The 17,432-nt window shown below is 60.1% G+C and overlaps 1 protein-coding gene across 2 annotated transcripts in view; it reads right to left on the bottom strand.

Moving 5' to 3' along the window:
* The window catches only part of GRM4 (glutamate metabotropic receptor 4), a 35,978-nt gene extending 19,231 nt beyond the window's left edge, over positions 1–16,747 (bottom strand). The window contains exons 1-3 of one of the 2 annotated variants that reach the window (XM_064635805.1): positions 16,543–16,747; positions 9,592–10,350; positions 2,733–2,949 (exon numbers count right to left, since the gene is read on the bottom strand). In XM_064635805.1, the coding sequence (XP_064491875.1) occupies positions 2,733–2,949; positions 9,592–10,110 (736 nt within the window). In that variant the 5' untranslated portion in view covers positions 10,111–10,350; positions 16,543–16,747. Of the gene's footprint in view, positions 1–2,732; positions 2,950–9,591; positions 10,351–15,590; positions 15,985–16,542 lie in introns of those variants that run through there. The other variant, XM_064635806.1, reaches the window with a different exon arrangement.
* Between the last annotated feature and the right edge of the window lie 685 nt (positions 16,748–17,432).

The following is a 17,432-nucleotide window of genomic DNA, read 5'->3' as shown; positions in this document are numbered from 1 at the left end:
TAACGACAGCAATGAGCATTATTGCCTGATGGAAATAAAACCCGACTCTGAAGCTCAGGCTTGGCATGAGAAATGAAGCCGAGCGCTGTGGGGATGAGAGTGGGGAGATGCTCCCCCTGAGCTGGGCTGGTGCAGAACGCCCTGGGCAGAGCCAGCGTGGTCGCTGCTGGGGCTGGGACAGGGGCTGGGCTGGGACTGGCTGTTCCCCCAGCATAAACACCCCTGCACAGATAATCTCCACTGCTTGACCAACAGCTGGAGAGCCCCTGGCACAGGTCAGATCCTCCCTCAGCTGACAGCCCTTTCCATCCCTCTGACAGGCTGAGGCCCCTGGAGCAGCAATAAATCACAGGACCCTTTAGGCTGCTGGAGAAATGCAACTGAGAGCCAAACATATCCAACCCAGCTATCACTGAGGGGACGGATCCTTCCCAGTGGATCCACACTGGTTTTGGTGTCAGCAGAGCCCTTTGCAAAGGGGAAGACAGACAGGTGAAGTGGGCACAGCCTGGCTCTTCCTCCAGCCTGGCAGCCACCACCACAGAGGGCAGGGCTGGGGGGGATTCAGATAAAAAAAAAAGGGAAAAAAAAGGAAAGAAAAGAAAAACCATGTTCTCAGTCCAGCCTTGCCATTATTCACTGAGGATCTGAGGCCAAGCCATGGCACTCGCCCCCATGGGAGATGCTCCAGAGAGCAGGTCAGGGCCCACCCAGGTCCTGTGCTCAGGCTGGCACACGACAGCTCTTACAAATATCTGTTCCTGCAGCGCATCAGGAACGTGGCGTCACCACTGGGCTGCCCTCACACCACTGCTACACTGCAGTCACTGGGGAATTATGCTTTTTGATAACTAAATTATCACTAATGCACATAATCGTTGGGTTATGTGGATACACAAATTACAGGACTCTCTCAGCCCTGGATTAACACGGGGCTGTTTCAGCTCCATGTACACTCGTTTACTCTGCAATTACGCTGTCAGATCGTTAACATCTGGGTAGAGGAGTTTGTGGCAACCACAGGTATCTCGAAGGAGAAGTGCTTGTGCTGCAGCAGGACCACAAGGCACAACCACTGCTCCTTAACTGGTGCCTGATGGAGGAGGAGCACGGGTTTGAATCCTGCCTGTGCTCCTGGCCACGTGGACCCCCGGGGGGCTGCACCCATGGATGGGGCAGCAGAGCATCCTCCAGCCACTCCCCCAGACCTGCCAGGCACCAAACAACCCCCAGCAGCACCTCTGCACCCAGATCCACACACCCCCAGCAGCACCTCTGCACCCCAGATCCACACACCCTCAGCAGCACCTCTGCACCCCAGATCCACACACCCTCAGCACACCTCTGCACCCAGATCCACACCCCCCCAGCAGCACCTCTGCACCCCAGATCCACACCCCCTGCAGCACCTCTGCACCCAGATCCACACCCCCTGCAGCACCTCTGCACCCAGATCCACACACCCCCAGCAGCACCTCTGCACCCCAGATTCACACACCCCCTGCAGCAGCTGCTCCGGAGCATCCCCACGCGCTCCTTCTTGGAAAACCACAGCCCCATGAAAATATTCTGCTTTTCAAGTGAAAATCCTGAAGAGCAGCTCCCAGGTTGGATCCCCAGATGGGTTTCTCTGCATACTAAAAGCGTGGCTGGTTCCAGTGCCAGGGCGCGCGAGACGGAATTAACGCTGTTCCTATTTATAGGGCTTTGATTAGGAGCTCGTCACCTGGAAGTTTTTATTCCCTTTATCCATTTATAAGGCCATAACACAGTTTGACTGGCTCCAGATAGGCTGGTGTCCCACCGACTTTGCCAGAACCTAATGTGCCATTCAGACACACTTAAGCCAGTAATAGGCAGCAGCCTGAGCGCTGCAGGGTTTTAACTGCCTCAAAAAACACCCTTTAGCTCCCATCTCACCCTGTGCACGTGATGCTGCACAGGTGAGGTGCTGCCAGAGCCAGGAGGGACCCCAGTGCTGTGCCAGCCCTCCGTGGGGCAGCTCCAAGTGCACAGTAAGAGTGCCTGCAGCAGCAATTCCCAGGGCTCCTCACCCATCCCAGCTGCCCCAGGGTTGATGCTCAGGTACCCACAAGCTCCCCCACTGCTCCCGAGGCTGCTAATCCCCCTTAAGCATCCCAGAGCTCCCATCAGCAAAACGCTTTCTGGCTCTAGACAAATCCTCCCAAAGAGTTTTGCTGAGCATGGACTTTCTGCCTGTCCAAAGCTCACAGACAAATTAAAGCACCTGCCCTCAGGGATAATTCCACTAAAATTGGGCAACTTGCACGGTAGTGCCAACTTTATTTTCTGTTAAAACCTGGGAATATTCGTAAAAGCCTTTTGTTCTGGAAGATGCCCAGCGCGTGGCTCAGATGCAGAGGGAAGGGATCAGCTTGGAGGAATTGAGGTCTCCTGGGGAGCAGGGAATGGGATCTTGAGATGCTTCCCAAAAGCAGCCTGCCCTGCAGAGGGAAGCCCAGTATTGCCGGTCCCAACCCTTGCTAGAAAGCTTGAATCCTTCCTGGCCACCTCACTGTCCTTGCAATCAGCACAGCAGCCCCAAAACCAGCACTGCTCTGGGGTCATGCCCCAAACTGCACCACCCACCCTATTCATCACCCCAAACACATCCCAGCTCAGCACAGGGAGCTCACGTGTTCCCTCCACCCCATCCACTGCCTTTTCTCCTCCAGCCACAGCTGCTCCCATCCCAGGAGAAATCCACTCACCATCCTCCCTGGATTTCTGGATGAAGGCCTCCACGCCGCTCTCCCCGTAGCTGCCCTCAGAGGCCAGGGTGGAGACGTAATTCCACTTGAGGGCTTTGACAATGTCCACCATGGCCTGGGCCTGGTACGTGTCCGACGGGACGACGCGCGAGAAGAAGTCGTAGCGGCTGTTGTCGCTCAGGTCGGGCGCGGTGGAGGCGTAGCTGATCTGGGGGATCTGGGGTGGAGGAGGGAAAGGCAAAGCATCAGGGGCAGCAGGTGATCTCCACCCCACAGCGATGCCCTCCCCTGGCCCTTGCTCCCAAAGCCCTGATCTGAGGGAGAGGGAGGTGGGAGTGGAGGAAGACCGTGGGTCAGGTGGAGCACGAGCCACCAGGTGGGCAGGGGGGGCTCCGGGAGACATCGGGGCTTGGGGACCACCCGCAGCTCAGGGACACCCAGCAGGACCCCAGAGGGGCTCCCTGAGCATCGGATGTGCCTGGCGTGGAAAAGGCCAAAGAGAAAACCCAAATTCTGCCCTGGCCAGCACTGCCAAGGACTCCTTTCGGCTTCCTCCCCCAGGAAGGACAGATCCAACCCCCCTGCCGGGTCCTGCCCACCCAAGCCATAAATAAGCCCTGTAAATGAACCAGATCCGCCGCCCCTCCCGCAGTGCACGGGGTGATTAACAGCGCAGGATCGGGCGATGTTTAACACTTACACAGCACTTTCCATCTCCAAACCACACCACACATCCTCATTTATCTTCAAGATGGAAAAGGCTTATTAAATTATCAAGCCCAGGTTCTCACCACCAGCCTGAAGCTCCCTCCCAAAGACATCCCGAGTATCCAGACAGCCCCATCCACCGTCTCCCCATCCCAGTCCCCAGCAGGTATCTGCCCCAGGTGCAGCAAGGGCTGGCAGAGCCCTGCCCCAAACCTGGTTTTAAATAATGGCAAGGTTTTAAATAATGGCAGGGACTGGAGCCACAGGGCAGCAGGGCTGCCTGGAGCTGGTGCATCCTAGGGAAGGCTTTGGCCACCCACCACCCTCTCACCTTCCTGCAGGTGCTGCTTTACTGCAGGACAGAGAAAACAGAGGAGGAACAGCCCAGGGCATTACTGACCCCAAACCACCCCGTGCCTCAGGGGTGAGCGGGTGCAGAGCATGATCCCAAGCTCTTCCAGGACTCCTCTCCTGTTCCCTCTGATCCACTTAGGAATAATTCAGTAATTGCAGCTGCCAGAACCACAGGGGACTGTGAAGGATCCCAGTCATCCTCCAGGCTGAGCAGGCACTGGGATGCCCAAATCAGCTCAGGCTGCCTCACCCAGTGCCCCTCCCCAATAAGCAGTCAGCCAATTCCCAGCAGCAGAGACACCTGGGTGGGCTTGCAGGGGCCAGGGGGAGGTTTGGGGTCTTTGTTATAACTGTGTTATAACACACCCTAGTTTGTGTTATAAAATCCAGCCAGCTTTCTGGGAGCCCTGCTGGGGCACAGCATCCCGAGGATAAAGAGATGGGCACCAGGGCAATCCCACAGATCCTCCTGGGTCTCCCGGCCCCAGAACCCACTCCATCCTCCTCCACTCCTGCAGCTCCCAGTTTCTCCTTTGTTTCTCTGTTATTTCCCCTCTCCCACTCCTGCCTCTCTCTCTGTTAAATGCAATTCCTGTGTTATAAACCCATGACTCCACCTGAATGCTAAAAGGCCCCTGGAAAGGAGCAGCCACCCTTCTACCTGCCTGAGAAATAGGAGATGAAAAAAGGAAAGATGGAGAAGGAGTGGGAGAGGAAGGAATCTTTATCAAGGCACAAATAGGATTACTCCCTGTGACAATCTGCTTTGTGCTCCGTTCCGAGGGGCTCTGATCTGCTCGTTGGGGATCTGTGACTGGAGCCGGTGCCTGAGACTCGATTAAAATTCTGCTCAGCAGGTGAGGCGCCCGCCTGGCAATCACTCATCCCGCGGGCAGGGGGGGCTGCTCCCAGCCCGCTCCTCCCTCCCTCCTGCCGTGCCCGCAGGACCCACACGGGCTCAGGACGGAGGCAGTGCCTGCAGGGTGCCCACACCACCGGGACAGGAGGCAGCAGTGCCCACCTCAGAGGTGATTTGGAGGCAGGGATGCAACCCTGCCCTTCCAGAGGATCCTTTCCCAGTGATTTTTCCCCTGAGAAGTGTTTTGGTTTAACCAAAACAGACCCCTGCCTTCTGCACAGGGCACTGGTGAAAGAGGCTTCCCAGCTATTCCCCATGCCAGCACCACCCCATCCAAGCTCAGGTGGTCTGGGATCAACCTCGGGCTTGCCCATCCTGCTCCAACCTCAGCTGGAAAACAAAGCCCAGAAAATACCTGTTGATCCACAGGCTACAAACTGGAAGCTGTATTTTAATAAACAAAAGAAAAGAGCTTTTTTTTCTCTCGCTCCTCTGCCTTGGATGAAAGTGAAAATAAAACACCAGTTCCCAAATGACCATTTCATAGATTTCTTCTGCCTTTTCCCCCTCTGCCTTTTTGATAGCCCAACTCCTGGCACCAGCTATTTTCTCAGATAAAAGACAAAAGTCCTTTTAGGTCCATAAAAGCAAAATGCAGGCAGGGAATTCAAGGTTCTTAGAAAGAAGGATATGGCAGGAAGGGGGAGCTGGAAATATATCTCAGCTGCATATTTGGCCACTGGTAGTCCCTTGCCTGGCTCATCTCCAGCCTAGAACAAGCACCAGGTTGAGGAGGGGGCAGGAAAGCTCTCCTGCACCCCAAGAATTCATTGTGAGTCAGAGTGGGGAGTAATCCCAGGGCAGGGGATAAAATCTCCTTCCTCCTCTTTTTTTGAACCAAAAACCAGAATCGGCATCATCCAGAAGCACCCCCAGCCTGGAGAAATGTCCCTTGGGATAAGAGAGCAGGTGGGAGCCAGGGTTCAGGATGTCATCCTGCTCCCCCAGCGTCCTGGATCAATGCACTGGTGTGATTGACTTCCAATGTGCTGGAAAAGCTGGATTTTGTGCCCGTCACTGTCACCCATCATTAACACGGCTCAGGAGCTGCTGCGGCCTTTTCTCCACCAGTGTGGGACAGAATCCCCCAGCCTGGGGAGAATCAAAGGCAGCAATTTCAGCACATCCCAGCTAAGGCTCAACCCATCGATCAGAACACCGGCCTGAGCAGCCAGGAGGGAATTACCCCAAACCAACAGGGCCATTGCAGAGCCAGAGCTGGGCACACTTGTCAGGAGCACCCCACGAGCAGGGGCTCCTGCACCAGCCCCCCCATCCCAGAAACAGGGTCGGGAACAGCCAATTCCCTACCCATAATTATTAATTTCATGCATATCTTATGCAAACCTCTGGTTCACTGACAAGATGGAATTGATTTAATTAGAATTTCCATCATCGAGCCATTTGGATGGCAGCTTTTAATTAGGGAGAGCGTAAAGCACCGCAGGGGCTGGAGCAGCGAGGGCTGAGCGGGGCTGGTCGGGCATCGGAGCAGAGGAGCTGCAGCTCTGTCCTGCTGCCCCTTCTCCTTGGCCCAGTGCTGAGCCAGGGGCCAGCCCTCAGCATCTCCTCGGGGAGCAGTAAGGTAAAAATAGAGCCCTGGGAAGCACAGCAGGTGCAGGAGGATGCTGCCCTTCGACACTGTCCCTTCGGCCTCCCACTCCTCCTCACCGAGCCGTGCCCAGGGAACAGCTCAGGGCTGTGGGGCCAGGGCAGCCCAGGGGAGCCAGGTAGCTGCAATTTGTTTAAATAAACCCAGCGAAGAGCAAGGAACTGAAGTGGCAGGAGGGGGTGATTAATCAGAGCGTCCCCAGCCGGCTGCCACCTTCCCACCTGGTGAAGGTTATTCACCCACCTCGTGGGGAAGCGTGTGCCAAACGCAGCATCCCTCCTGCCCCCAGAGCCTCGGGCACCCCAACACGAGCCGGGGGGCTCAGCACCAGGGGCTGATCCTGCTCTGCACCCCCAGCCCCAGGCAGCACAACCTCGTGTGCCTGCAGGTGCCAAGTGCCCGTGGCTGTGCCGCACACACCACAGGCAGCACCGTCCCCAGGTGAATTATTCATGTTGTACAACACTCCTGCGCTGAGGAGAGCGGCTGCACTCACTGACACGGAGAAAACAAGCCTCTCAAAGTGCCCTGGCACGTGTCAAGTCCATCCTCTGGCCAAGGATGCTCCTCAACCTGGCTGAGCACTTGGGCTCCATCCTGTCACAGCTCTTTCTGGATGGGGATGGAAAACGCCCCCCAAACCCTGACGCAGGTTTTTGGGGATCACACTCACAGGACACGGATCTGGTTTCTTCGCACCATCCCCGCTGTGGTGGTTCAGGAGACAGTGGGTAGAGCTGGGGCTGGAAAGCCAGCAGTGAGGGGTGGGAAGGAGCTGGAACGTGCCGGAGCGCTCTGGCAGTGACGCCAGAGAGATGCTATCACACAGAGCCGAGAGCACCGGCTTGGGGGAAGGATTTTCTGCAGGCAGAGCGATGAGGAGTGATGAAACCAGCTTGGACAGAGGATGCCGCATCTGCAAGTTGTTCTACTGATGTACAGCTTTAATTAGGCAGCGGCAGCTAACGAAGGACCTGTTATTTATTTATGTAGCACAGGAGCGAGAAAAGCCCTGTCAGGGAGGGGCAGGACCAGCCTGGTAGGGAGGGCTGGGGGCTGTGCAACGGAGAGCAGGGATGGAACAGGGAGAGGTGCACAGGAGGGAGTGTGGGATGTGGCAAGGGACCGTGGCAAGGACAGCATCATCCAGAGACAGGAACAGCCACCCCTGCTGTGTGTTTGGTCACAGGACAGAATGGGCTGCACCAGGCTCCCAGGGAAAACTAGGGGGGCTGCTGTGCCCCCTCCCAGCCAGGACTCGGCAGGACTTGTATTTTCTCCTCATCCTGTTGGACTTTCTAGTTGATCCTGTGCCATCACCGCTCACTGGATATGGTACAGCCCTCCCAAATATGCTACACCCCCCCCAAGATGTGCTGCAGCCATCCCAGAGAAGCACTTCAGCAATTCAGAAACCAGAGCACTCAGAGGGTGCTTTAGACAGCAGCACAACTGCCCCCGCTGCCCGCAGGGAGGGGACATCCCCCGTTCCAGCTCCCAGCACTTCACACCAGTGTCCCTGTGCTGAGGGAGCACCAAGGGGGACACAAGTGGCACAGCAACATAGGGCCAAGCAGGAGCAGAGCTCCAGCAAGTGCCATTCCCCAGAGAATGGGCACAGGCAGCAGAGCTTCACTGAGCCCCCGAGCAGAGTCACCCACACTTAAAGGTCAGCGGCGGCGCGAGATGGAAGTCGCCTTATTTTCATTTTCAGCATGTCCCAGCCATTAAACCAGTGTTTGAATAACAAAGAGCGGCAGCAGCACTCAGGTCCTGGCAGGAGGAAGAGACCCCAGAACTCCCCAGCCCCTGCCTGTGCCCAGACAGTGGGGTGGGACAAGACCCCATCCCATGGGAATGGTATTCCTGTGCTGGGGACCACTGGGAGTGCACCAACTCTGTGCACCTGCTCAGCCCCACACCAGGATTTGCTGCTGTCTAGGAAGGACTGAGCTTGACCTTGTCCTCCCCTCCTAGAGGGTTTTGAGGTCTCCATCCTCTCTTTACCTGCCCTTCCCCCCATTTGAGTTTCCTCCCTGTCCTGTTGGGATGGGATCAGCTCTGGATTAAAGCTGCTGAGGCTCAAGATGTACCACCAGCAGCACCAGTGTCTGGCTGCACAGCTGGGGCAGGGTTGCACCTGAGCTCGGGGACATCCTTCCTGCACAGGTCACACAAGGATCAAAACTGGAGAAGGGCAAGAAAAAAAAAAAAAAACAAGAACCTAGAAAGACTGTAGGTACCTCTGACTGTCACTCTCCTGCCTCCTTCCCCACTGCCTGCCTGCCTCCTCCAGAGCAAGCATTCAATCTTTCTTGTCTCAGCAAATAGCTTTTAAGTTCCTCCCACTCCCACTAATTTATATTATTTTAATTATTGAATAGCCCTCTCACTCGTTGCCTGGAACATTAACACATTTTAAAAAAAAGGGACCCAGAAAAATCAAACTCCATCAGCAATCTGGATTTTCTGTCTTCACTAACAGCTCCCAGCCCTCCCAGGAGGGCACCCGGCTCTCAGCTGGGCTGGCAGAGGAAGAGGAGGGGGAAGAGAGAAAGGGAAACAGCACCAATCCTGCAGAACAGAGGGGTTACAGGGTGCTGGGGGGAGGCCAAGCTGGGATGGGGCTCCCACCCTGCTGGGGGTACAGAATATTTACGTTCTTCCCTCATTCCTGCAGAGGGATGGACGTGGCTGCAGATAAATAAATACACAGCAAGGGGGAGAGGAATTATCACCTCGGCATTCCTGCAGCTGACTGGAGGGAGAGCTGCCCTCATCCCATCACAGCCTGAGCACCTCTGGGGTTGGTGGCACAGAATAAGTGCCCCCAGCCTGGCTGATGTCCCATGGGCTGGAGCAGAGCGATCCCAGCTGTCCCTGCACTCCTCAGCCATCCTGTCCTCAGCTGCCCAGCCCTCTGGCTCAGGTGGGACCTTACACTTTGGGGTATAACCCACACCCCTTATCGAGCACCCCCATAACTGGTGTCATAACCCATCCTCAGCCCACCTCCCCCCCCAGCATCCCCCCTCACCACAAAGCCAGGGGAGAAGAAATAAAAATCCTCCTGCTCCAAGTGCCGTCAGTGGAGGGGGATGGAGGAAGGGATCCCGGGGGACCCGGGGGAGGCAGGAGAAGCATTTTAACGACACCAGCTCACACCTTCCCCCAGCTGTGGAGGAAGAGGCACGCACGGAGGAACACTGCCAAAGCACCCGGGGGGGTTGTGCCGAGGGGGTCCCTTCCCCCCGGCCGAGCCCTACCTTGAAGAGCCGCAGGATGTTGGCCACCATGATGGAGACGGAGCTGCCCGAGGCGCCGATGACGCCGACCACCCGCTCGGGTTTGGTGATGATGGGGGGGCCCCCGCTGACGCAGCGCACCTCGGTGCTGTCCTTCTCGATGAGGGCTTGCACGAAGGTCAGCGACTGCTCCAGGGCGTGCGTGTCCCGCGAGCAGGTGTCCAGGATGCGCGCGCCCAGGGTGATGTTGGGGAGCAGGTCGGGGTCGTTGTTGATGCGGTCCAGGGCGAAAAGCATGGCCTCCAGGCGGTGGATGCCCTTTTCCTTCTTGAGCTCCCCGCAGGCCTTGCCCTCAGCGCCCCGGCCGTGCACGGGGAAGAGCCCCCCGAGCGTGATGTCCCCGTCGATGCGGATGGAGTTCATGTGCGGGTAGCCCTGGCCCTTGGGCTTGGCGGCACCCCCGGGCGCCCACCCCCAGCTCCAGGCACTCAGGAGGAGGCAGAAGGAGAGACGCTCCATGCAGAAGTGACCCCCGCTCATCGCCAAGGCCGTGCTGGGGCAGAGCTCGGGCCGGGAAGGCGCTCAGGGGGCCGGGCTGGCGGGTGCCATCGCTCCGGGGGGATCCCGCTCCGGCACCGTCAGCGGCTCCCGCCGGTGCCGCCGGCCCCAGGGCAGCAGTGGGCGGGCGGGCTGCTGGAGGGTGCCGGGCTCTGCATGGCTACACCAGGGTGGAGAGACAGCAGCAGAGACACGAGCCCTTCGCGTCCTTCCTCTGGAGACCTTGAGAGGGAGGGGGACAGGGGCGAGAGAGAAAATTAAGCAGGAGCATGAAGAGGACATCGGCTATTCCGAGCTTTTGTCAGGGAGTCCAGCAGAAATTACCACTGGAGGTTATTGCAAAAAATAGGTTTGGGATTCACTGGATTTCTGATTCATGCCAGCGGCTTTGGCTCAGCCCAAACTGCATCCGGGCAGAGGGGCTGGTCAGGGCACCACACACGCTCTGTCCCACAGAGCAGGACAAGGTCAGTGGCCAGCTCAGGGCTGGAGGGAGGCCCTGGAACTCACCCCCATCGCCTCTTTAGGGAGCTGCGAGGGCGGGACAGGTCCCAGGACAGCACTGGGTGGGGAGTGGGGGGCAAATCCCACATACACCCCCAGCCCTGGTCCCTGCCTGCCCCAGAGCATCCCTCCTCTTTCCCAACGGGTTTTTCAGTCACCTGTCGTGAGCCCACGAGTCTTGAGCGCCACAGACTGAGCAGGCTCAGTGCTGGTCTGTGTCCTCAGCGAGAGCCAGGCACTGACAAAATCCAGCATTATGGACCCCAGTCACTACCCAAAGCACTGTGCTCCTGCTGCTCTGCCTTCAGGCTGACTCCTGAACCAGCAGCTGCTTCCTTGCAAACTTCCCTTATCGACAGCTTCCAGCAGCAAATATCGACAGCACCTGAGCTGCCCCTGCCCGGGCAGCACAGCCCCTGCCTCAGTTTCCCCCCGGCAGGCTCTCCCTCGAGCCCGTCCCTGCTGCCTCCCAGCAGCCACTGATGGATGCCGAGGGCAGCGCGTGATTAATGCAGGCAGCAAGAGCAGCGCGGAGCCGAGCAGGCAAATGCGTTCCCCAGGCAGGACAGGCTGCAACAGCGAGACCAAGGAAACAGCTTAAATTAATCTCAGCTCAAGCACAGAGCCCGGCACCCAAGCCCACGGCTGGCGGCCGGATCCTCCCCGGCGCCGGGGGTGCTGCCCACCCGAGCCGGTGCCGAGCCCGTCACATCGCGGGGGAGGCTCCCCCGGCCGGGAGGACCCTGGCTTCCACTCACCTCCATAAATTATGCACGTCCCTGCCCGCCGCAGCCGCTTGAAGGCCCATCTCCAAAGCGATTCTGACAGCCAGGGCTTTTAAGGAACCAGAATTACCCGGTGCTTCCAAAGGCAGGAACTTGGGAATGCTGCAGCACATCGCCCGCCCCAGCCTGCTGGGAGAGCCCCTGGGAGCACAGCCCTTGCTCGGGTGGGGATCAGGGACAGGGATCAGCCCTCTGCACAGTCCTGTCCCCTCTGCAAGAACCACCCCATGCATCTCCGGCGGGCACGGAGCAGGGGAACGTGGCTCCTGGCACGGCCTGGAAGCGGGTCATGCTTTGCCCGTGCCAAGGAGGCGGATGATGGGGCGACCAAGGGATGCTCAGACAGCACAGTCCTGTCCCCCCCAGCAGCCCTGCACCAGCCGAGAGCGGTCACTGCTCCCACCCTCATCCCTGGAGCTGCGACATTTCTGCCCATCAAAGCTGGGTTGGTCACAACACAGACCCATTCCCAGGAAAACCCTCATAGCCCATGGCAGCTCCCACGGAGCTGGCAGTGCCCCCAGAGCCCACTGCTTCTCCCTTTCTTCTTTCAAGCTTTTTCCTCTCTGTTCTCTCCCCTTTGTGGCTCCTTTGATCACATAATCTGAACGAACTGAAGGTAAAAATATCACGGCAGGCAAGAAGAAAGCGCCAATAATGGGGAGGGGAGGAGGGAGCTGGTTCAGATCCCTCACGGAATCATTAGGGGAGATGGAGTGTGAATCACCCGATGAGCCCGGGCTGCAAACGGCCCGGGAAGGGGGGGCAGATGAGCATCCCTGTCCTCTCCACCTGCCTCCCCCATCCCCACAGCCACACACGAGCCACTGCTCCTGCACAGCCCAGATCTTGCTCCCATCGTGCCTGAGCCTCCCCAAAGCAGGCCCTCCACCAGGAGGCTGGTGCTGCACATCTGGAGGAAGATGCACATCTGGAAGAAGACACCTGCCTACAGCAGGTGCTCGTGGAGCAGGGAACAGCCTTACCCATGTGCTCCAGGCAGCGAGGGGCCAGAGCTGCCCTTCTGCCCCCTGCACAGCTCCACAGGGGCACCCCAAGGGTGGGAATAACAGGTGGGAATGGCCCGGTGTGGTGCTTCCCCAGCCCCAAAGGAAGGAGCAGTGCTGCTTCCTCCTGCTTCCACCACACATCGGTGAGGAAGGAGCCTTCCCATTGCCCTCATCCCAGCCACACCACAGCCTGGCCCGGGTCTGGAACGCAGTGCAAGGACTTCTCAGACCAAACTGAGAAGATCTCCAGCCCCCAGGGCTGCATCATCACCTGTCCAAGCCGGGGTGGGCTGAGGAGCACCAGGGCAGAGAGGCAGGTGCCGGGTGCTGGGGATGTTGCCACCCTGGGACAGGCAGAGATGGGGGGCATGGGCAGAGCCCTGCGGGGCCTGGCACCCCGGGACATAGGGCTGGTCAGCACGGTGGCATCCTGTCCCCCTCTAGTGGTGGCCAAGCCACTGGGCCACCGGCATCGCCAGACACAGGGGTCCCTGGAAAGGGCAGGGGAGGACTCACCTGGGCAAGGGAGCCCCCGTTGGGGTAACTTGGTCTAGTGGAAAATGTCCCTGCCCATGGGGGCTGGAACTGGATGAATTTTAAGGTCCTTTCCAACCCAAATCATTCTGTGCTTCTATGAAATCAAACACTTTAAAAATTCCCCCACACCATGGAGAGCTCCTACTGCAAAACTACATCCAGTGCCCAAAAGAAGTACCAGCCATCTCAGGCATCACCTGTGCTGCTCCTTCCCACAGCTCCTCCTGCACATCCCTGCAAGTGCTGCTCCAGCTGGGCTGCAGTGGGACACAGACCCCGCACCCAAGGACCGCAGAGCTCTGCCTGCAGCAGGACCCATCACCTCCCAGTTCAGAGCCAGGACATTCTGGGGTTGTTAAACCAGGCAGAGGCTGAGCCAGTGACACGGCCCAGGAGATGCAGGAATGAGCAGCCAAGAGGCTGTGCCCAGCACTCGCCTGCACGTCCCCATCCCCAGCTGCCGAGGAGCCCAGTGCCACCAGCACAACACCACAGAGACCCCAGCCCGGCCCCAGCACTGGGAGGGCTGTGCCAGCTTAAGCCACGCTGGCTTCCACCAGCTCAACAGCATCTTTTTCAAAAATCAGGCCATTTCTCTCCCCACCTGCACTTCCCCAGCAAGCAGGGCCAGCCAGCAGGCAGCACAATATCCCAATTAGCACACACTCGCTCTTCCTGCTTGCAAGCAGTTACAGGGAACTGAGTTTGGCTCCTGCTCTTTTTAATTGCAAAAGCTCCATGAAGTACAGTGGAATTGAGACACAGAGGGAGGGAGGGGATGGCAGTTAAGTTCTCTCTCAACAGGCAAAACCTTAAGTATTCAGGTCCAGTACCCAGCGTTCGCTCGGAGAAGCAAGGCCACGGCTCAGCAGGCAGTGGTGAGCAGAGACCCCAGGTTGTACCACCCAAACCCACCCAAGGAGCTCCAAAACGCAGTCCCTGCCCCAGCAACCTCTCGATCGATGCACAAACAGATACCACGACACTCGCACGAGCCCAAGCCCATTGCCAAGGTGCCAACTCGTCCTCTCTGCAACCAGGTCCTGTCAGTGGCCAGCTCAGAGCCCCATGGGGGGGAAAGCTGGGTATGACCACCCACCTCACTGCCCTGGAGCATCCCCTGAAGGATGCTGAAGTCCAAACAAAAGTGGTCCCATGGGGCGCGGATGAGACCCAGGGAATATTTATCACACCATATATATCCTTAGCTGCAGTGAGCCCTCTCCTTCCGCCTCCCTCCTGCTGCCAAGCAGGTCAGGGCTAATCCCTCACTCTGAAGGATGGGATGGCACGGCGGGGGAAGGCGAGAGCGGGACACGGCCATGGAACAGCAGAGATAACACAGCTCACCTTGCGGGGCCGGCACAGGGTCTCCGCCGGCAGCAGAGAGCTCCAGCAGGAGAGGCTGGAGGGAGGGAAGATGCTGCTCATCCCCACTCCTGCCACGTGCAGCAAAATCCCGCAATTAATTTTTTATCATCGTCTGCAGTTTGGGATGGCGCTGGCTCGGAGCGGGAGCGCGGCCTGACTGCCGGTGCCCGGCAGTGCCCGTGTCACCACACGGCGTTCCCGCTCCCCATCACGCACCCGCACCCCAAGACCACGGCCTGGCAGTGCCAGCCCCTGCCCGCACCCCCCAGCTGCAGCAGAGACCCCCATCCTGAGCCAGGCTTTGAGCGGGGCCATCCGGGGAACTGCAGAGCAAAGCCCCCCATGAGGAGCCGGGAGGAAGAGCCGGTGCCCGCGGCGGGCGCGGGTTCGCGATGTTATAATTAGGACCTGCCACTTCTCCAAGCCGTTGCCTTTCTGGGAAGAGCTGGAAGGGGGTGGCTGAGCTGACAAATCCATCCTCCTCCTGCCTGATGCCAAAGTTGAAGCACGTGATGCTCTCTTTCGGGGAGCCATGGGGCTCCCCTGCAGGGCGATGCTGCCCCCGGGCCGCGGGGCCGGGCCACGGCTGCACCCGAGCTTCGGTTCCCATGGGAGGATCCTCTGCTGTGGGATGCAGCTCAGCACCCCCAGCCCAGTGCTTGATGCCCTCCCCAAAAGGGCTTTGCCTGTACCCCCAGCCTGGGGCAGCCACAGCCAGTGCTGCCCATGGGGTCCCTCCACCCTCGCAGAAAGGGACCACCCTCACTGCAGCCCCCAGCACTGCCCCTCCAGCTCGGCCAGGCTGGCCAAAATCAGCTGGGATCTCTGCACATCCCATCGGACCGTGGCTCCCAGCACGGAGGCAGCAGGTCACAGGGAAGAAGGTCTTGCCCCAGCTCTCCCCCCACCACAGCCCTGCCCAGCACGTCCCCTGCACCCCCCATCCGCTGCCCGGATGCAGATAAATGCTGCTTACAGGGAGCGAAGGGAGAGAAGGAAATGAGCTTTTTCTTTTGGCAGTTCTCGTGGCGTTCTCCCGAGCTCCTCGCTGCATTCAACAGATCAGCTCTGCTCCTTCCCTTCATCCCTCCCTCCCTCCCTCCCTCCCTCCCTCCCTCCCCAGGCCCTGCCCGGGGCACGCGGCCGGTGCCGGTGGGTTCCCCCGGTCACCGCAGCCCTGCCTCGTGCCACCCCGGCGAGCCCCGAGCCACAGGTCACCTGCAGCGCGATGGCGATGGCAAAGGCAGTGACTCACCCGCAGCCTCTCTCTCCGTCGCAGCCGCCGCCGAAGGCAGCGGGCATCCCCCAGCGCGGGAGCAGCCCCCGGAAAATCGCCCGGCTGGCAGAGCACGGCAAGCTCATCACACCAGGGGGAGGAGGAGGAGGAGGAGGGTGGCGGGGCTGCACCCGGGCAGGCGGTGGGAGAGTTCTCCGTTTTTTTCCCACGGCTGCCAACTTCCCCAGCGGCTCCCGACGCCTCAGATCCGCTCGCCCGGAAAGCGCCAAGGAGCGGGAGAGCACTCGGGAGAGGAAACGAGCCCGTGCTGGAGCGGGGCTCTGCCCGGCCCGGGGGTGCCTCCGCGGGGTCGGGTCTTACCCCCCACAGCCCCTCCAAGCTGGAAGGGGCAGCGCCTTCAGCCCCCTCCTCGCTCCGCTGCCGCCCCTGCCCTGCCCTGCGGCGGCTCTGCGGGCGCTGCCCGCTGCGGCGAGGCGAGGGCAGCCCCCGCCGGCGGCTCGGCCCTGGCCACGGCCACCCCCGCTGCCTCCTGCCCCAAGCCCTTCCAGCCCCCTCCGTCCAGATGAGCCCCCCAGCTCCCCTCCCGGAGCCCCCGCCGGGCGGTGGGCACCTCAGGGGACAAAGGTGGCAGGTTGGGGAACGGGGCAGGAGGTGCCCCCCGTGCCCCTCGCGGCGGGGGCAGCGGGGCGAGAGGGGGGGCAGCGCTTCTCAACCCCCAACGATGAATAAATAATGCGATGAGTGGGAAAGGGGAGAGCCGGGGGAGGGCTGGGGATTCCGGGCTACAGCCCCCGCTGTCGCAGCCCCCCCAAAACCAAAAATAAGAAGGAAAGGTGGAAAATTTGCCGGAGCGTGGCGGGGGGGGGGGGGGGGGCGGCGAGGCTGCGGGGAGGGGGAGCGGGGGGCACTCCAGCCCCTGGCGAAAGTCCGGGGGCACCGAGCGCCCCGGGGATGCTCCCCCCGCACTTACCCGCGGGCAGCGCCAAGTTGGCGGCGCCGCCGGCCCCGTCTCCGCCCGGTGCCCGGTGCCGCGATCCGCCCCCGGCCCGGGGGGCGCGGGCAGCCCGGGGGGGCCCTGCAGCGTGTGGCGGGGGTGACCCCGGCCCCCCCAGCCCCGGCCCGGCCCGGGAGCCGAGCGAGCCGCAGCCGGGCGGGACCCGCCGCGCTCCGCGCACCGCAGCCGCGGCGAGGAGGAGGAGGAGGAGAAGGTGGAGAAGGGGGAGGAGGAGGGGGAAGAGGAGGAGGAGAGCCGAGGCCGGGGAAGTTTTGCATGAAGAGGAGCTGGGAAGCCCGCCGCCGGCTTTGCCAGCCTCTTAAAGCACTAGCGCAGCGCGGGGACCCCCGCCCCGGTGGTCCCCCGGCTCCCGGAGGAAGGGTTCCCTCGCCAGGCTGCTGAGGGTCTCCGGCTCCCTGCACTGACAGCCAAGCCCCAAATTCCCTTCGCAGGTGGGAGCAGCTGCCCTAGTCAGCGATGCGGGAGAATGTTTGTCCCTCCAAGCCGATGCCCTTCTCTTCGCCCTCCCATAAAACGATGCCAACCTCCCGGCCCGCACACATGCCCACCGAGCTCGGCTCTTGCATCGCCTTCTCTCCCCATCGAATCCCCTCCCAAGCCCCCGCGGCTCTGAGGAGCCTGTCGTGCTGTGTCGATTCATTAATCCAGAGAAAACACAACCCCCCGGTAATGACCATTGACACGTTAACTGCTGCGATCCATCACGGCCACGACACGGTGCTGATTGCTCGGTCACCGGAGCAATTAGGGCACACCCGGCGCTCACCTGCCGGCACTCGGGGCTGAGAGCTCTCAGACCCTGCGGGGACCCTTCCCTGCACACAAAGCGGGGTCTGGCTGCGGGG

Source organism: Pseudopipra pipra, chromosome 25, assembly GCF_036250125.1.
Source record: "Pseudopipra pipra isolate bDixPip1 chromosome 25, bDixPip1.hap1, whole genome shotgun sequence".
NCBI lineage: Eukaryota > Metazoa > Chordata > Aves > Passeriformes > Pipridae > Pseudopipra > Pseudopipra pipra.
Note: the sequence above shows the minus strand (reverse complement) of the source record. Positions and strands in the feature narration are given on the sequence as shown.